The sequence below is a fragment of the Trachemys scripta genome, chromosome 1 (genome assembly GCF_013100865.1).
Source record: "Trachemys scripta elegans isolate TJP31775 chromosome 1, CAS_Tse_1.0, whole genome shotgun sequence".
In the NCBI taxonomy this organism is placed as follows: domain Eukaryota; kingdom Metazoa; phylum Chordata; order Testudines; family Emydidae; genus Trachemys; species Trachemys scripta.
The window spans coordinates 228,040,882-228,061,549 of record NC_048298.1 but is presented as its reverse complement, the minus strand read 5'-3'; the positions used below and the strand labels follow the sequence as shown (position 1 = coordinate 228,061,549).

Here is a 20,668-nt window from a genome sequence, read left to right as displayed (position 1 = left end):
ATGATCCCATAAAGAAAAATAATATTTGCAGGCAATATACCTTATATCAATCCCCTGTGAAATAACTAAATACCAAGACAAAAGCTACTTTCATGACTGTTGCAGCAAGCACAGAGGTGCCGGGGCTCAGCCCCGGCAAGCCCAGCACAAATTAAGCACTGACCCAAGGCAAGGATCACATTGATAAAGGATTCTGCTAATTTACATGCTAATCTGAGACCCAGTCTTGAGGGCCCTGTTCAGCGTTCACTGATGTCAGTGGAAGTTTTGTTTGAGTAAGGGCAGCTAGATCAGGACATAAATAGTTTGTTGGGATTTTAAATGAGAACAACTAGTGAACAGTTTGCATGACTGAGTACTAAACTGATATTTTTGTTTAATCCCTGAGAACATGTTTTCACCTGCCTTCTATGTCAAATGGTATTTCCTGATTTATATTACAGAGAAAAGAGCGTCAATTACTAGGAAACAAATCGATTAATGCTTACAGTGCTGGAAGGACAGCCCCCACACCAAACGTACCAAAGGACTCAGCCCCATCAGTCATCTCAAGCGCTCCAACTGTTGCAGTGAAATCTGCAGAAGAAAAGCCTGCTGAAAGCAAAAAGACTTATAACAGCATCAGTAAGATTGACAAAATGTCCCGAATAGTTTTTCCAGTATTGTTTGGAACTTTTAATTTAGTCTATTGGGCCACATATTTGAATAGGGAACCTGTTATTAAAGATGCTACTTCTCCAAAATAAACTGAAGGACTCCAAAACCACACGTGAGCCATATTAATAAAGCAAATGCTACCACGGAGAATATGAAGGCCAGAAAACTTTCTATACTTGAGCAATATTCTTCAGGAAGTTTTTGCATGTTTAATAATATGTACAAATAATATTGCCTTGATTGTTTCTACATGTAACAGCAGATGTTTCAGAGACAGTGACATTAATAATTACAGCCACAGATCTTTTTAGAAGAACACAAGAGAAGTCATAGAACATGGCTTCTATGCTGCACAGTATCTTACATTGATAGTTTATAAATAAAATAAGTTATATTTTTAACTGTTCAAGTGTATTACATATCTGAAGTTTTTATATGTCTAATGTACGTCAGACATACATAGGTGTAACCTATATTTTACAGAAATGTTCCATTATTGTCATCTAATAGGGTACCATGAATAATGCAGGTTGTAAATATAATAATTCTCATGTAGGGTCACATTCCACCACCCTTACTCTCTCCAAGGAGCACCTTATTCCACAAATAATCCCATCAATCCAGATTCTCAGCCAGTGGACCTGGACATAGTACCTAGTGCTGAATGGAACTATGCTAATTTACACCACCTGAGAATCTGGGTCACAGATTTTTGTGGGACTGCGGAGGAGCAAGGTGCTACTCAATGTAAATAAAGGTTGTAGAATCTTATCCTTAGGGGGGGAAGTCAGTTTTTTCACATTCCAACTACATTTTTCTCTGGTAATTCTCATTGTTTATTGCAAAAATTAGGCATGCAGTGCACAAAATTATCTTTAAAAATAGACTAAGAACATACTGTGCAGATAAAACATTAATGTCCTTACTATATACTTTCATTAGGGTAACATAACCAGCGTTTGGCCAACATCTTCCATTGAAGAAGAAGATGCCTCTGAAATAATGATTATTTCTTATTCCCAATAACAAGAAAACAATCACCCAACACAAAAAAAGGGTGTCAGAGAAAGAAAGCTACTCTTCATGACAACCAGGTCTTTCAGAGACAATACGGGCATTTTGGTCTTTATCTGAAACTTTTCTATAACCTCCTTGCTGCTGCCCGTGTGTTTTGCTTCAACCATGAATAAGAAAGTGTAATTTGAGTTTTCAACTCTTTTTTAGACGTTTGGCATGACTGCTCCATTGCTCCAGTAGCTTTTGTAATTTAATCTTAATGTTTAAATAAAAAAAATGCATTCAAAACTTGGTTGCAAAATGTCCTCCATTTCTAGCTTATCATTTTGGGAAAATTTAGTCATACTGAATGTTTAGCTTTAAGCCAGCTAAGGACCTAATGCAGCAAACACACACAAGTAATGGTGTGCATACGAGTACTCTCACTGATGCCAGTAGAGCTATTGAATATGTAAATACAGTTATTCATAATGTGTCAATGTTTGCAGAATCAGGCCCTGAGTCCATTCTGAATGTGTGTGTTGGGGAGGCTGTGCCCAACCTGCACTGCAGGCTTCTCTTTTCCCTACCAATTTTTGGCAAGTCCTTTTTAAGGCTTCTACTCCATAGAGAGGTAATGAACAGGCCAGGGGTTGGAGAAGTGTCTGGAATTCTCTGGCTTCTTCCTTGCCTTTCCTCCATTTCACCACTCTGAAACTCCTGAAAGGAAACAGCAGATTATAAATAAAAGGTGTAGTAAGTTTTGCTGCTCTACCATCCATGTTATAGGATTGCATCTTTAGGGAGGATCCAGGGGGCGCTACAGGAACTGTGCTCTCTCAAAACCAGCAAGAGCCAACAAGGCCAAAGAATAGAGTGGAAGTTATCAGAAAAACAGTAGAGAGGAAGAGGGTCCAGTGACTAGGCTGGTAGCCTGGGACACAGGAGACCAGGGTTCAATATTCTGCTCTGCAGTGTTTTAACTGGAAAGATAGGATGGTTTTTAGTGGCTGGCCCTTGGCTCCTGCAAACTTCATGCATTTAAAAGATCCCCGACATAAGGAGTACCCTGTTTCTTTCAGCATATAGCTGCAACCACTGGGGAGGAGGAAGGTGGAATGAAAGGGACATGTGCCCTCAATTCTTACTCTTCTGTGTTCCTTTCAGTGTGGTCTCATGCATTCTCTCTCATGGTGCCCAACAATTTTTTATGAGGTTGCTCGACTACATCTGGGATCAAAGGGAATGGAAGAACGAGTAGGATATTCAGTGAGTGGCAACTCCAATGTTTCCTCTCCCTTATGTGGGTTATTCCTATGCAGGAGTGAGTGGGATCCAAAGAGGTCTTTTTGTTTTGCTGTGTTATTTCTTACATTATAAAAAGAGGCCCAGTTTGATACTTTGGTGAAAGATGATTATTTTTAAATTATCCTTGCTCGGGCTGCTTACAATTACTCTTGAACGATCACTTACACTTTTTGGTTCTCATGCTTAAACTCAGCGCAAATACCTACCTTTCTGAGTACATTTCCTTAGATGAATAGTCACCTTTACTTAGATGGAACTAATCACATGTGTATAGTTGCTCAAGTGATCAAGTGTTTGCAGGACTGAGCCCTTTGTCTGGTTTCTTTTTAGCATAAAGTTTCTAAGAGTTTGGTTGATGTGTAAAATATATGGGTGGGTGGGTGTGAACTGCATTCCACTACCCCCTCTATGCTTTAGAGAGGATTTGCCTCCAGAGAAAGGTAGGAAGTGTTTAATATTAGAATATTGGTGGGAGTGAGGGAGGAAATATCTTGGGATCTGAGGACAAAATCTTGTGCATTAAAAAAAGAATACGTACAAGGACAAAACCAATTAATAACCACACCGTAGGGGAAAGAGAAATTAACAGGGACTGCCCACAGTGGTGTTTAATCTATTAGTGACTGAAAGAAAATTAGGAAAGTTTATGGGTGCTGCTAAGTCATTTGTTTCAGTCAGGTGGAAGTTTGAAGAATTGCAAGAACCTCCACATGGATTTGGGCATATTGGACAGAACGATAACAGATGAAATTTACACCTAGGAAACTTTAAAATAATACACCTTGGAAAAAAAAGCTCGAACTTTTCATATATGTTGATGGGCTGTGGTGGAAGGATGGTCCAGTGGTTAGAACACTAGCCTGGGGCTCAGGAGAGCAAGGTTCTGTTACTTCATCTTCCCCAGACTTCCTCTATGACAGAGATCCTCATCTGAGGGGTGCACCTCCCTAGGGAGGACACGGGGAATGTTTGGGGGGGGCACGACAGGACCTGGGCCACCCCCACAGGGGTGGTGCGGGAGCTCCACCCAGCTCCACTCCACCCCCAGCTCTGCTTCGGCCCCACCTCCAGTTGCGACCCCTGAGCGAAGCCCAGCTGCAGCTCTGCCCACAGCCAGGCCCTGATCCCAGCCCTAGCCCCACCTCAAGTCCGGCCCCATCCCCTGGCTGTGGCTCCATTCCCAGCTCTGTCCCCAGACTCACCCCCAGCCTCAGCCCCTGGTCATGGCTCCATTCCTGGCCCTGGCTCCAGATCTGCCCCCAGCTGCAGCCCCAGCCTCAGCCTCATCCCTTTACCCCTGTCCACTTCCCCCCTGGGACTCCCAGCCCCAGCTCCGGCGGGAGAACAGGAGTAAGGGTGGAAGTGACCCTGAAAAGTTTGGGGACCACTGCTCTATGATCTCTGGACAAGTCTCTTTGTGTCTCAGGTTCCCGCCTGTGAAATGGGGATAACACCACACCCTTCCCTTGCAGGGGTGCTCTGAGTAAAGACATTAAAAGATTGTGAGGTGCTGAGATGCTATAGCAACAGGCTTTTGGGGAGGGAATGTATCATATTTAGACTTGGCCTCATTAGCCGAGATAAAAGATTTGGCGTCTTTATTGGTAGCTCAGTAAAAGATCTCTGCGCTGTGTGAAACAGCAGTTAAAGATAAATTACAAAATAGATATAATTTATTATATAGAACTGTCAAGGCTGATTCCCCACTCTGGCACTTCGAGTGCAGAAGGTGGGGGCCCACAAGGATTCTAAAAATTAATACTGGCCACTCCAGGCTGTATTAAACTCCCAAGGTTACAGCTTTTCTCTGACCTTGGATGGGTAGATGTTGCCACCACCCAAGTGCAGAACCGCTTTGAGAACCCAGGAAGGTGCATTTGGGAATTCCTTCCTGTGGGGTATCCTCAAGCCCTTTCACCCCCCTCCGGGGAAGAGCTGAGAAGAAAAAAAAAGGGAAATCAGCTGTTGCCATCAGCTAATTAAACAACATGTGCACAAACCTCTTAAGACACAAAAATCCAATTCTGTTCTTAAAAAAGGCAAATTTTATTAACTAAAAAAAAAAGAAATAAAATACATCTGGGAACTCAGGCTACTGCTAGATTTTAAAAGAGCAATTACAAGAATTAAGCACCAAGAATAGATTTCTTGAGATCCAGCTTAAAGGTTACAAGCAAAACAAAAGCACCTGGGTTTAGCACAGAGGAATCCACAAGCCATAACGAAATAAAAGCGATAAACCTAATTGTGTCTTCCTAGACATTTCTTGATCTACTTACATATCTGGGGTTTTAAATGAATAGTTTCTAGGTATGATCCTGATGATCTTTCATAACTGGCCCAAGCTCTTACAGCATAGCTGCTGTCCTCTTCACATCTCCCCGGGAGAACAACAGACAGACAGACAGACAATAGGGGAGTCTTTTTTCAATTTTAAAAAGTTCCATTTGCATCTGAAGAAGTGAGGTTCTTACCCACGAAAGCTTATGCTCCCAGTACTTCTGTTAGTCTCAAAGGTGCCACAGGACCCTCTGTTGCTTTTTAAAAAGTTCCATTGGCTCTTTAGGCCAGGCGCCCACTCACTTCCTTTTACCTATGCATCACAGTGAGACTTTTTAACCCTTTACAGGTAGAGCAATTAGAGAACAGCTACTAAGAGGGATTTTATAGCTACTGCCTGGCTGGGTATCCATAAAAGTAAGCTACCTCCCCCACTTCATTTATCACAAGAACATATAAATACTATGCCATTAAATAAAACAATAGTATGTCCTTTTGTTGGGGTGTTGTTTTTAATAATGGTCATGTCACTTTAATATAGCAAAGCTGGAATAGGTCCAGAGAAGGCAAATGGTGTATTTAAATGCACGAGGAAGAGGATATCAGTACAAAAGGACAAACAAGAACTAGACTGAGATAGTTAATGTTATAAATGGTGGAGTAAAATGCTCATTTCCTTCTTTTGGTCCTGATCCAAAATCCACTGACAGCAACAGAGAGACTCCCTTAAACTGTGGTTGGTATTGATGTGATGGGTTCCCTCCGGGGTGCCACCTGGAACTGGGGTACCACTAAGCCCCCCCCCCAGCCCACTAGCCTGGGCTCCCTTTTACACTGTATTGCTGTGACAAGCTACAAAGCCCTCTCTAGCCTGCATTTTCACCAATATAGATACAGTTAGGGACACACCCAGCTGCAGTTACATTCAGGCACTTTGACCAGCTGCTGCATATGAAGACAACAGCAAGGGCAACAACCAGATGATGTCACTCCCCACCTTATATAGCTTTTACAGATATGGTGAGAACCCTTTGTTTCAGAGCTTGCTCCCCAGACCTGTCTGTGGAAAAACACTGACATTCCAAGATGGAATCTAGAGACATGTGGTCACAACACATGTCTTTGTAGAGTCATAGCAGCCATTACTCACAGGCTGTCTGTAGCGTTCTCAGGAAGGCTCCCCAGGTGGGAGATAAGCTTCTCCTAAGGCCGATTGTTTTCCTAATGGCCCGTTTCCAAACCACTGTCTAGAATGAAAGCATCTTGTCTAGTGGCGTTCCCGGGTGTAACTACATTGGAAATGCAGAGACATAGTCAATATTCATAACTTCAGATCCAAAAATGATACATGCATACAAATGGGATAATCATATTCAGCAAATCATAACCTTTCCAATGACACCTCGCATGACTTATCTTGCATAAAATACATCATAATTTCATATCATATCACTGAGAAGAATATGGGGTGCAGGATCACAGTTGGATCAGGTCTATTTTTTCTCTATTACAGAAATAAGGGGACTCTTGCTTACAAGATTTAGAATGAAGGATGGGTAATACAGCACTATGAAGTTATAGTTGAGTTCTGTAATTCATTACCACAGGAGGCCATTCAGTTAAATAGCACAAGAGGGGTTTTGTAAAGGGCTGGCTGATTTGATGATAACGTATAACACTTGTAGCACTATCTGCTTGCCTAACAACAGCAATCAGTTCTCTTGCTTCAGGTTGCAAGGTAGAATTTGTGAATACCAGGAAGGGATTTTTCTTCAATGTAGACCCCCCACTGTACAGTTGGACAGGTGTGCTAGAAGGGTTTCTGCTTTCTTTGATAGCATCCATTGAGGCTGCTGCAATGGAACAGTAAATGATCCACATGCATGTGTATTTCAATGCAACAGAAGAAATGTACTAGGATTTGCAGCACTGTTATGATTTGTATTGCAGTAACAATGCCCAGAGGCCACTATCAGGACCTGAGTTCCATTGTGCTGTATTGTGGAGGCCTTGTCTGCACTAGAAGGGTTTTGCTGGTATAAACCAGTAAAACACTCCTAGAGTAGACATATTATACTAGCATAAAAATGTGTTTGCCTGGATAGCTTATTCTAGTTCAGGGAACAAAACAAGTTATACAGGCAAAAGTGCTTTTATGCTTTTACACTAGGGGTTTGGCTGGTATAGCTATGTAGATAAAAATCACGCCCATAACCACCATAGCTATGCCCAGAAAACTTTTAAGGGGTACTTATGCTTGAAGACAGGGGTCTCTGCATCAAAGAGTTTAGAATCTCGTTTGGGACAACGTGAGAAGTGGATGGAAGAGACAATAGGATGGGAATGGGGAAGGTGGACAAGGCTAGCTGGCTTGTATGCTGTAAAGGGTAGGGGGGAAGTAAGGGACTGCTTAACTCCAGTTCTAGGTGACAGTACATGGATTGATTTTGATGGAGTTATGGGAGTGAAGCAAGGCAGTGGTGAATCAGGCCCTGAGCTAGTTATAGGAACAAGCTTCACCCAGAAACAGGCACTGGAGCCTTTTCTATAGGAGGTATATTACACCGGAGGCGCTTCTGTATAAGATTAAAGTTGCTGCCTCTGCTGTACTGGAAAGAAAACAGAGGAGCCAGTTCCATCATTGTTTGGTGGTGACGCCCAGCTATTTAAATCCCCTTGAGCTATTAGAGAGACAACGTGAATGAGGTAATATCTTTATTGGACCAACTTCTGCTGGTGAAAGAGAAGAGCTTCCCAGCTACACAGAGCTCTTCTCCAGATCTGGGAAAGGGTCACAGTGAAGTACAAGGTGGAACAAATAGAAGATGTGCTAACGACTTCCACTAAACGAAGGGACCACTCAAGATGAAGTGGGCCGTTGACATACTTGTGCATTATGGACCAAGCAACCACCTTTTGTTTGATTACAGGTTTTTCTAGAGGGGACCCCCTGAGGACGAGATGATCAGCACTTCAGCTTTAAGAGCTAAACCGCTTTCAGTCTGTGGCGGCTGGCAGGACGGGCTTCCTTACCAAAACTCCCCATCTACCGCTCATTTTAAAAACCTGTCTCCCCACACTTTTTTTTCCTGGTGAGCACTTGCCTCCTGCTATTAAACCGCAGCCTTTCAGACAGCTGCTGGAGGATCCGGCGTTACCCTGGGATTGCTTGCAAATCGCCTATAACCGGTGCTTCACGTGGCTCGCCCCTAGCAGAATCTACTAGTGAGCTCAGCTGGAAAAGGAAAGCAAAGCCCCTCTCCAAGTGTTTGCTAAGAAGTATTTCTCAGAGCAGCCGCAAGAGGCTCCTGCAGCCAAGGAAGAATCGTGCAAGTAGCAGCTCTTCCTTGTCACCAGAAGAAGGAGAAGCAGCGGGATGATGTTACACTCCTGCCTGTGAGCAGGAGAGAGCCACTTAGCTCTAGGACACATTTCCCTCGCCCCTGGGGTAGAGTGAAATCAGTCTGGGTTTCCGTATCCGCTGCTCCCAAAGACGAACTCTTCAGCACGCGTTGGAAGTGGGACCCTGCAGCTCTGTGTGACTTGCAAGTATCGATCGTCTCCTAGTGTTCCGGGCATTTCTGTGGCTGTACAGTTACCCATCCCCCCACTCGCAGACCTGGACAAACCTACAGGAGGCGGCCCAGGAAATGCCGCGCCCACGAAATGCCGCGCCCACTAACCGGCTGCGGCTCCCCTGGAGCTGGCCACGCCGCAGGTGCTGAATTTGGGGATAGGCGCTGAGACTGGATAACAGCGAGCGGAGGCTGCTCATGCGCACACAAACACCACTTGCGAAACTCCCCAACACAAATGGAAATCCCCGGACAGACAGCCACATATGATATAACATCCGCCTGTCCTATTCCAGCTGGGACACCAGTCTAGCAAGGTCTCGCGCCAACTTTTCCCGATTTCACTGCTCTGAATAATTGCACACAATGTTGTATCCAGCTCCGGTGCAGTGTGTCCGCTTTAGCAGCCGTCCTCGGACAGTCTGCTACGATGCAATTTCCTTATGTCCTTAGAGCTGGCAAAAGTGTGGCTGGTATTTGTAAAACCGTTGTTTATATAACCCGCTTGCCTCTCTTCCCAAATCGCTAGGAACGTTAAGGTGGGAGTTTAAGATGAACTTTAAATTTAGCTAATATACTTTCCAATTGGGAAGACAAATGCATGTATATTATATACCATATGCTACATTGTTGAAGGAAGAGCCACCTTTCACTGAGACCTAAGATATCAATAGTTCCGTTCAGGAACAATGAGTTATGCAAAGGTACTAAATCAATTCCTTCAATAACATACCTTTATACATCTAGCTTAAACTGTTTTAGACACCTGAAATATGGTCATTTATCCGAAAAAAACATGTTGATAATTGCAGATAACCTTTCAAATGAGCACAGCAAAGTATCGCAAAAGAGGCTCTTCATTGATATAAACATTTCAAACCCCTGCACTATGACATAGGCAGTATGGTGAATTTTAGAGCACTGAAAATGAAAATAAAGCTTTCCTTTGAACTTCTGATCCCTCTTATTACAACGAACTGGAGGTTTCACTGTTAGCCTGGATTCCCCTGCTGGCGATATGAGAGAGATACAGATTTGATAACAGATGATTAATAATTAATAATAATTTGCATTCAATGCAATTAGATAAAGTCAACACATAACAACTAATGTATAATAGGACAAATGAAACTATAGGTTCCAAGAAATGTGCATCATTGGAAGTTAAGTGCCCGGATCACGGTGGATTTCCTTTAAGCTGTATCATTCCAATAATAAATAACTCCGGGAACATAAATCCTTCTATCAGATGCATCTGAAGAAGTGAGGTTTTTACCCACGAAAGCTTATGCCCAAATAAATCTGTTAGTCTTTAAGGTGCCACCAGACTCCTTGTTGTTTTTGTAAGTCCTTCTAGTTATCTCTGTAACTATTTTTTAGACTTCACATTACAAGTTATTCTGAGCACAAGATTACAATTTAATGTATAACTCTTTTTTTCATTTAATGTCATTTATGATCACTCAGAAGCCTTGGAGGCAGGAAAGGAAGAAAATATGCCTGATGTACTTTCACAACAAAATGAATATATAATGTATTTTTATCAGAATTTCTTGTTTCTATATTTGTGTAATGTAAATCAAATCTTTTGACTGCTTTTGTTCTGTTTCCAAAGTAACGTGGGTATTATTCGTCTGATACCTCAGAGGTGCACAGACCTGAAGTAGTAAATCAAAAATTATGTCCACGATATTTTTTAATCACAGTGTGTTCAGGTCCAAGCTTCAGGTTCACAGGCTGTTCAGGTCCAAGCTATTGTTTGTTGGCTTGAAAACACTTTGGGTCAAACTTGCTTCTCAACACTTATTTCCTATGGTGGATAATACATTATTTAGACGTACCCATTGCAAACATATCAGAGACTTGGGTTCTTTACTGTACACCTATTGTAATATGCACCACCACCCTCTAAATCAATGATCTCAGTTCACAGTCCTAAATAGAAACCCATCGGGGGCCACAGTTACCAAGTGCGGGTTGGACTGGGGGGGGGGGTTACAAGTGTCCGCATTACTATGCAAAGCAAAGGGTTCCTATTTTGGCCCGTACCCCGAATTGTCTCAAAGAGGAGGGCAGATTCAGGCTGTACCTGTACCAGACACACACACACACTCCCTTCCACTTCAAGTTGTGCCTGTGGGGATCTGAACCTCCCCGCCTCAGGCTCGTTTCTATCCTTCTAATTATTGCAACTGTTAGAGACCTCCCCGCGCGTCCAAGGAAACCCACAGCAACGGCTCGCCAAGCTGGGCTTGGATCCCTCCTCGCCCGTTGTCAAAAACTCGTCTCCTCCTCGCCAGGAGCGAACCGAATAGAATGGGCTCCTCTCGGTGGGGACGCTGCCAGCCCAGCACCAGCAGCCACGCCGGGGCTCTGGGGGAGAGACCAAGCCTGCTGCTGGCTGTCATTTAACTGCACCGGGAGGGAGTTCCCTCTCCCTTCTCCCCCTGTCCATCGTTACGGAAGCGGGAGAGCAGGGGGTGGGGGAAGGGCTCTCTGGCAGACTCTGCTCCTTTCGGACAACCCCACTGGTACCTGTTGGTCAGGGACAGGGACCCAGGGGCTCAGGGCGTTCGGGCTGGAGCGCCTGGCTGCAGGGCAGGGCCCGGGCTGAGTGTGGCTTCCACTGGGGGGCTGGTGCGCTACTCCCCCCCCCCCCCACCCCGCCTGCTGTCCTGGTGGTGCCTGGTCTCGCTCGCCGCTCCCCACCGAAGGTGCCTGGCTAATACACCCCTGAAAAGCAGGAGGGGCCGCTTCCTTATTCCAGCCCAGTGACTGCCAGCGAGGGGAAGCGCTGGAGCTTCCCAGCACCTGCCCGCCCGTGGAGCCGGTTTTACACTGGGAGCTGGGAGTGTCTCCTTGGGCTTTGGGGTTTTGGAGCAGTGCAAGGGGGATATTCTCCCCCCCGGGCTAGAGCTGGGAATACACCAGGAGAGAGAGGATCCAAGCGCTATCCCATCGCCTCGTTATTTTTCGTGTGAACGTCCGGCAACATTTACTCCATCCTGCTGCACCTGGTACCTGCTCAGATCATGTCAGCTAAGCTGCTGGTGCTTTTCTTCCTCCTGGCAGTGTTTCAAGCCTGGTAAGTCTGCGCCGTGCAGCCCCTTCCAGTGTTTCCTCCCAGGTGCTTCCATGTAATGTTTGTTGCTCATGTCGGAATATCACCCACAGAGTTGGGAAAATACTTAGTCCGAGAGACACAGGAGGCTATTCCGCCCCTTTCTCTTGCCCCCGTTATCCTCTGCAATATTTGTATTCTGCCTGCTCTGTAGTGTAGCTAAACTAGCTAGTTGGTATCAGCCCCCCCATCCCTCCATTCACTGTCAATAGCCGTTATCTCGGACGGGTTTTTGTACTATTCCCGAGCTCCGGATTGTAATTTAAGGCTCGAGAAACTGAGATCCTTAGGCTTCTGCCACGGAGTTGGATAAAATCTCTCCGCTTCACCTGGCTCTGCAAAAAGTTTCCCCATTACTTCGCTTGTCATGGAATTAACCGAGCCCCGAGGGTTGCCAACTGGGATCTCTCTGCAGCTGTACCCACTTACTAGACATGGCGCGGGTCTTTTATGTACTATGCAGCGTGTGGCTAGGTCAGGAGTATCATTCAATTAGGGGTTTAGTCTTCAAAGTACCTGCCTCAAGGATTCAAGAAAGCCAAGGAAAGCAGGCGAGGGAAGAATGGGATATTCTGGCTGGAAGCAGGTAAGGTCTGCCCAGGAGAAGGTAACTCAGACAACGACCAAGCCAGTAACCAAAAGGCTAGTGCAAGCTTCACTAGTTCTATCACTGCAACGGATGCAAACAGGTCTTCTGAATTTCTTGCGCTGGTAATTTCTTCGGCAAGATCAATGCGATTTTTTTGCCTAAATTTCTCCTCTGAGGTTATCCATGGGAAGGTTTTCCGTTGATAATAGTATGAAGGGGTTATGATAATACCTTAATAACCACACAACAGTCCCCCGTGGAAACATCACTATGGATATGTCATCCTGGCAATCCGGAGATTGTGCAGTTTGTAAGTATGCCCCTGCTTAGCCTGTTGAGAGCTGATCTCTTCCTCATAGGAACACCCCTTGTTCACCTGAGTGCCATTCAAATGAAGTGGAGAACTGCAGGAGTAAGAGTTACTCAGGTGAGCAAGTGTTGCAGAATCGGGCTTTTCAAGGAAAGTTCAGGGCATTTAACCACGAGGGAGTTTGTCACTAAGGGCTTGATCCTGGGAGTGGCCGATTATTATTAATATAAAATACTTAATGCAACACTTGAAAACGTAGGTGATTGGCCATCTCTTACAACAGAAACCAAAGACTGAGACCTAGGAGGAGAAAAACTGACGAAGAACTCTTCAGGAAACTCTAATGAGGAGAGCTGGGGTAAATACCCTGTCATTTACATGGCAGGTCTGGTGTGCAATCTGCACAGCGAATACTCTTAGTTTAAACTCCAGAGTCCAGCCCAGTATTTCTCACTGGCTAACTTTCTGTAAGACCATTATGTCTCCTATGGAACAGTTGCTGGGAATACTGCCAGCGGCATCTCCCCTGAACACAGCACACTGAAGTATAAAGGCGCAGACATATTGAGAGTTAACTTGCTCGCTGTCTTTCCCACGCACACGCACACACACACAAACTGAAATGCTGAATTCCTGATTACGTGGACATTCAGATTTTTCTTTGTAAACCAAACCCTGGGGAGAGAGTGCGTCTCAGACCCCTTCTCAGCTCACCTCACTATCTGGTACTCATTTCCCGCAGACACATTTTTTCCTCTATCCCCCACAAGCCCATGGTTACCTCATTGTTTATTAAATATCAGCTCTTCAGAGCAGATGGCAAGATTTAGAAACTGAGGCTGCAGACAACTTTTCCCCGTTAAAGAAAACACCTTCCTACAGCATTTCAAGCTTCCTTCTCTGTTGTGTTTTTGGGGGTGCACCACGGTTTTGTTTCCCTCTCATAATAATAATAAAGCTAGTGTTACATAATAAGGATTTGGAGGGGAGACAGCCCTGCTTTCCATTTTACAACATACCTAAAAAACAGCCCCTCTTTCTCTGTGGCTGTTGAAAAGTCTTGGAATATGGTTGTCAGCTCCTGGGAGTGGGGACTAAGCAGTTTAGTGATGACAATGCATTCTAAATGCTTATAGGAGCCTATTGGGTTAGAAGCACATAAATAAAGGTAATAAAAGTGCCTGTAAAAATAAATATTTACATCACTGTAGTTAGTACATTACTCTGAATATTTTAGTTACCTCTCCCAACCCCCAGTTGCAATCAAGCATCTAGATGCAAACACAAACCTCCAGTATGTAGCTTTCTGGGAAACAATTTACTGGAGGAAGAAGATTTAAAAAAATCTGGCAAGTGTTATATTATTGTTGATTATGAGTTTAAAGAAGCTAGTATCTAAATTGTGAACCACTATACAAAATCAACGTGCTAGAATGAACACGGCCCTCATTTACACCCATGCAACTCCACTGAAGGAATCAGGTTGTAAGGATACAGCGCAGGTCAGAATTTGTCCAAATGCCTGGTTTTCATTCATAGTTCGTCCAACAATGCAGATCATTAATTGTTGAACACAAGAAATGCATATCTAAAAATAGTGCATGATTGAGAATGATTCTGAAAATGTTGTATTACAAATATTTGGCTTATCAGGAGTCTCAAAGAAAAAAAATCTTAGATTGAGTGATACCAATGAGCAAGAGGAGCTGAAAGTTATAGCTCGTGCCCCAAAAAATAAAGTTTCATTATTTAAAATGCTTCCCTTCCCCCCCCTCCCAATTTAGTTATATATCTTTCAGGCTTCATCCTTCAAGTCTTCCACACATAGAATTCCCAGTGGCTCCATTTAGAAATAATTCTATATAGGCTTCATATGAGCAGGGGAAAAACTGCATCTCCCCCACCCCCCCCAAAAAACCACAACCCTTTACACATATGGTATATTCTTTGAAGGGTTCAGAGAATGTTCCCCTGAATAAAATCTTTATTCACTATGATAATTGTGGATATTTTTCTATTTATACATGGTGCCCATCACAGACAGACAATCTAGACTTTTAAAAGCATTATAAAAATAATAATAATCCAATGTCATAATACACACCCCTCCCAAAGTACTCCTGAACCCACCAAAGAAGAAATACAAATAAATTCTAGGCCTAACTCAACTCATCCTTTCATAAAAAGCCTGAGCAAAGAGTTAAGACTTGCAATGTGCCCCAGAAGATCAACAAATTGGTACTGAAGGAAGGGGAGAAAGCAAGTTTAAGAGTTTATGGCCTTGTCTATATATGGGGCTTGCACTGATGCAGCTTTATAGATAGCTCTAGTTTGGGGAAATCTCTAGTGTAGATATGGCCTATGCATCTGATTCGCCACTGCTTTGCACCTTGTGTTGTTCTTCACACTTTGCAAAATGGGTGTAAAATTACACCCAATCAGAATGGCATAGGCAATGTAGAAGGCTATGGAGAATCAGGCCCAAGGTTCCACCACTGAGATCATCCTTCTTCCAACTGCATATATGCAACTCTCATGACAGTCTGTGTCCAGATGTTCTCAAATGTGATGGATAAAGCAGATGTGGTCTCTAAGATATTGAAACCCAAACCATAAAAGACTTTAGAGATTGAAGTCAATATTTTGCATTGCACTCAGAAAGCAATTGGTAGGACAGATGAAAATGGATTCCCATGTGTGAAAACGGCATGTATGTTCAGCCACATTCTATGCTAGCTAGGTGTGCTGGAATAATTTTTATAGCAGGGGTGCTGAGAGACATTAAACCAAACTGTAAACTCGGTATATAATGGAAACCACTTAAAGCCAGGGGGTGCAGCTGCACCCCCCCACACTCTTAGTTCCAGCACCTATAGCACTAGCTAAAGTTTCTGGACAATTATTAGTTGTCAACTTGTTTTAATGCCTTATTCACATAACAAAGATAATCTACCTCTTGTAGAAAGAAGAATCTTAGCTCCTGAAATGCCCCAAATACAGAACTATAAAAACAGAATGGCTTAGACTCTGAGATTCAAACAGACTTATGCAACATATTTATGTATTGTGATAATTCATATTGCATTCAAGAAGCATGTACTTAATTCTAACCCATGTACTGCATTAAGTTCTGAAATTCAAAAAACATTGAGAGTGTAATAATTTATTAATAGGATGAAACGATCAGGAAGTATTAAAAGAGCTGAATTTTTAATATTCTTATTAGCCTGCTGTACAAGAGATGAATCAGTTGTGTTGAAGGAGTCAGTATAATACTGCAGGATGTTCACCCACCATAGAATTCTGTTACCAGTTACCCAGTCACCAGTGAGTTATCAGTTACCTATCAGTTAATCTGTTGATTTTTCAAAAAAGTGATCTAGTCTGCTCCCTGCATTAATCCACAGATTGAAGTTCCAGTGAGAAATCAGTGGTGTGAGATGGATTATATAATTATTTTCAGTTAGTGCCCCCTACACAGACTCTTTTACTTCTGGCAATAAATACCTCCTTTAATAAAATAGTTCTAAAACTAGATAGCTGAGAGAGAATAAAGAACTCAGACTTATTGAAGTGCCTGTTGAGATTTAGTCAATGTAAATTCAGATTTTAGTTACGTAACATAACATTTGATTTTTTTTATTGCAGTTCCAGAAAGGTTGAAGAGGATGAATATGAAGATGTAACAGGCAACCAAAAATGGGTATTAGCTCCAAAAACGCAAGACACAGATGCGACTCTCATATTAAACAAGTTGCTGAGGGAATACGACAAAAAGCTACGACCAGACATTGGAAGTGAGTCCTCTTTTTCTTTCTGTGGAAAAGATACATCATTGTCTAGATAGAAATATTTTGTGTTTCTATTAACAATGGGCTTGATTTGCAAAGTTAAGATCCGGATCCAAACTTTGACAAAGATCAGGAATGTTCAGGTCCAGGCTTTTGGTTCAGGCTCAGTTCTAATGTAGTGTGGCAGAGTTCCAACCATGTCCCCGTGGGTCCTGCACTTCTAGGCAGTTTATGCTAGCCTCAGTGGCTCACTGCAACCCTCCATGTAGCCCTTCTCTCTCTAGGGCCAGGGTTACAGTCTACTGAGCCCTTTTCATCATAAGCCAGCAAGGAGGTTGGTGAGAGAACTCCCAGAGTCTCGGTTGTCCCTAGGGGCTTATTTCAGAACAGTTTAGCCTCTTGTCCTGACAGGGGCCTGTCTTCCCCTCCCAGGAGATGTTTCTGTAGTGGCAGGTTGGGGGGAACCCAGGCCCGCCCTTTACCCTGGTTTCTGCCCCAGGGAACCTAATGGGAGCAGCTGTTGGCAGCCAACCTTTCACTGCCAGAGTTGCTACATTTCCCTGGGCCACTTCCCCCACAGCTCTCCCATTTCTCTCTTCTTCACCCTTACCTTAGAACTCTCTTACCAATGGCTTGAGAGTGTCTTCATTAACCATCCCTTCAGCCACACTTCCTCTCCTTGGCTTTCTTCAGCCTGACTGGAGTGAGCCCTTTTATAGGGCCTTAATTAGAGTCAGGTGTTCACATTACCTTAATGGCCTCACCTGACTCTTTGCAGGTTAATTGGAGTCAGGTGTTCTCATTAGCCTGGAGCAGCCCCTGCTCCGGTCAGTCAGGGAACAGAAAACTGTTAATCCAGTGGCCAGTATATCTGCCTTCTACTACTTTGTTGTACTGCCCCTTCTGTGGCGTGAGGGAGACCATGGCACACGTTTACCTAGAGTGTGCCAGGTTGCAGCCCCTATTCCGGCTCCTCTTGGATATATTATTACATTTTTGGTTGCATTTTTCCCCTCATCTGTTCATCTACGCACTCCCCATCCGAGACCCCACAAAGTCGCGGGACCTCCTTGTCAACCTCCTCTTGGCCCTGGCCAAACTGGCCATTTACAAAACCAGGGAGAGGAGGTTCGCCGACTGGAGTTCCTGTGACTGTGGGGCCTATTTCCGCTCCTCAGTCCATTCACGCATCCGGGCAGAGTTCCTCTGGGCGGCATCCGTTGACTCCCTTGACGCCTTCGAGGAGCAGTGGGCGCTGTCCGGGGTTCTCTGCTCGGTGTCCCCATTAAGTTTCCTACGTTTAGCCCTTTGACCACACTCCTGTCCCTGTTATTTCATTTGTTGTCCCCCAGAATTACTTCGTTATCCAGGTCCTGTGGATCTTCCCCTTAGGCTGCGGGGAGGTCCTTTGGCAGTGCAGGGAGCCACTTCCTGGCTACCAATAAGACTACTTTATTGTACCCAACTGGCCTGGGTTTATCAGAGTAGGTATTCAATCCTAGCATTTTATAGCAATTTACAAATACCAATTCTCACAGCACCCTTAGGAGGATGCTCAACATGTTTAGAGCTGTTTTACAGAGGGGCAATTTGGCGGACAGAAATATTAAATGGCTTGTCCAGGATTATATGATTGGTCATTGGCAGAGTCAGGAATATATTTATTTCCATTTGAGTACACAAGACAAAAAAGCTCTCTGTGCATCCTGACGAATGATTAAAATAACAGTCCACAAAACCAACAAAAACAGCAACAGAAGCCCAGTGGACTCATATCCGGCCCCCTTCCAACAGTGCTGTATAACTACCTAAGTTCCCTTGCCAAGGGGCCTCCTGCAGCTCAGAAGGAGGGGGCTGGACTTGCCTCTCAGAAGATGAAGGGCAACTTGTGGGGGGTTTCCTAAATCTTCCAATCAGAAACCAGGGGAAATGTCTCCCGGGTGATCAGATGGAATGTGGGAGTCTAGTGGCAATATGGATATATGATAGGAATTGGATTAGATAAGAACCAAACAGATATCTTTCTATAATCAATTCTTTTGACTCACTTGCTCATACAGCAAGATTTTTTTCTTCCATAACAATATCTATGTAGTTCTAGCTTCCATTTTACTATCCCTTGTGGTTATGCACACTTTGGTCATAACCTTTGAGAGAGAGAAATAAAGAGTCAATTTAGCTTTTTCATTTCCCTCACTTCATGTATAGGTAAAGGAACCAAAAAAAAAAAAAAAAAAAAAGGTGAGGGAATTAACCTAAAATGCCCAACTGTGCATGCTCTGCTATTGATAGATTTTTACAGAGAGATCAGGGAGATAATCCCTAGCCCTGAGTACAGACAGAACAGAAATGCGGTGACAGCAAGTGTATTTAATGTACCCTCTAGAAGTTCTCTGTTCTGGTCAGTCCTTATTGTTATAACAAGTGCCAACTAGCTAGGCAGTAGTACGATTCTAATAAATCTGTCCTATACTAAACATCTCTACATAGGGTTCTTTAATTAGCAATTACAATGATATTTCCATCATGCTGGAAAAGAGCATAACTGAAGTTTGTGCTTTTCCTGTACAGCAACAGTTAATCTTTCCATCTCCCTAATTTGCTAGACTGGTTTCAGCAAATCTTCAATACCCGATGGAATCATGTTCTTCCGAGTTGCAGCAGGAACAAGGTTCCCAGCCATCAGTAACATCTGCAAGAAATGTTGGGACTGATATTTCAGTTTGCTTGGTACAACCTGTCCTCAGATCACTAACTTTGGAGATAAATCATCTCTCCCACACAGACCTGAATGAATAGGATAAATTAGGTATGCTTCTGGGGGGCGAGATAATAATTCAGAATCGGGGAGTGAGCTTCCATAAGATTAGTAGTGGTCATATATTTTCTCCAGCATTGAAAAGGTCATTTAGTGCCCAAATAATTCCCATTATCTTTCCTGCTAAACAGTCACAAATCTTGTTTTCGTTAAAGTAGTTGCATTACACAGCACGGGATAAAGCATTTACAGTTCTGGATTCTGTCAATGAAGTTTATGTATAGGGTTCCCATAATTTCAGTCCTACAACAAAGCACTCCCCGACCATTAATTAACTTACCCCCACAACACCCCTGTGATGAAGGGAAGTAAGATTGCTATTTTACAGATGAGGCACCTGCCCAAGGTCAAACAAGAAGCCTGAGGGAGGATCAGATAGTGAACCCAAGCCTCCTGCATCCCAGCCCTTACTGCAATATCACCTCTTCATTCCCATAGAGCACAGTCATAGGTGGCTTTACAAAGCCGGAGCATACAAAGCTCCTAATGTCAAAGTATGTGAACTAAGGAAAAGAGCTAAGCTAAATTTTCTCTTAAGAGCTTCCAGAGATATAAACATATTGCTTGAGATAGATTAATGTAGTATATTAATCCTCCTACCTTAACTGTGGTATCTGTCTCATAAAAGGATCAGGGGGGGAAATGCATTAGACATCCTGGGGCGTAAAAGAGAAAGCACACAGTTTGGAATATTAAGAAAAAATTGGAGTTACATAAGATATTGAATATACCACTGGGTCGAATACAATGTTTAGTATCCAAGCAGAAGTTAAACTGATGATAGACACAGAGTTAAATCTGTCCTGGGGTACAACAGACTACTCATCAGGGGCTTTTCATTTATTCAACATTTCCTATATTTAATGGAGCAGTGGCTACTCACCATTCTATGCAACTTTGCTATGCACTTGGTTATTCCAGTTCTTTACACAGAGGCCAAGATTTTTGATAATGGAAACCTAAAACTAGGCTCTTAAATAGGTGGCCTGATTGTCAAAAGTACTAAACACCCAGCAGCTCCCAGGGAAGTTAATGTGAGCTGCTGGTTGTTTGGCACTTTTGAAATTCAGACCATGTCTTTAGGGTCCTATGTAGGTGGAGTTTGGCACCTAAATGTGGGCACCCATATTTGAAATTCTCATTCCAAAAGCAGAGGGAGAAGAGGACTGTGAGTGGAAAAAGGGGTATGTGTGTGTGATTGGCACAGCATAAAGCTCATGCAG

General features: G+C 43.5%; 2 protein-coding genes across 2 annotated transcripts in view; both read left to right on the top strand.

The window, feature by feature from the left end:
• Window positions 1–1,965, top strand: part of GABRA5 (gamma-aminobutyric acid type A receptor subunit alpha5) — an 80,712-nt gene extending 78,747 nt beyond the window's left edge. The window contains exon 10 of the mRNA XM_034757917.1: window positions 444–1,965. Coding sequence (XP_034613808.1) covers window positions 444–746 — 303 coding nt within the window. The 3' untranslated portion in view covers window positions 747–1,965. The remainder of the gene's footprint in view (window positions 1–443) is intronic.
• Window positions 1,966–11,551: 9,586 nt separating this feature from the next.
• Window positions 11,552–20,668, top strand: part of GABRG3 (gamma-aminobutyric acid type A receptor subunit gamma3) — a 526,844-nt gene continuing 517,727 nt past the window's right edge. The window contains exons 1-2 of the mRNA XM_034757916.1: window positions 11,552–11,901; window positions 16,485–16,633. Of these exons, the coding sequence (XP_034613807.1) occupies window positions 11,849–11,901; window positions 16,485–16,633 (202 nt within the window). The 5' untranslated portion in view covers window positions 11,552–11,848. The remainder of the gene's footprint in view (window positions 11,902–16,484; window positions 16,634–20,668) is intronic.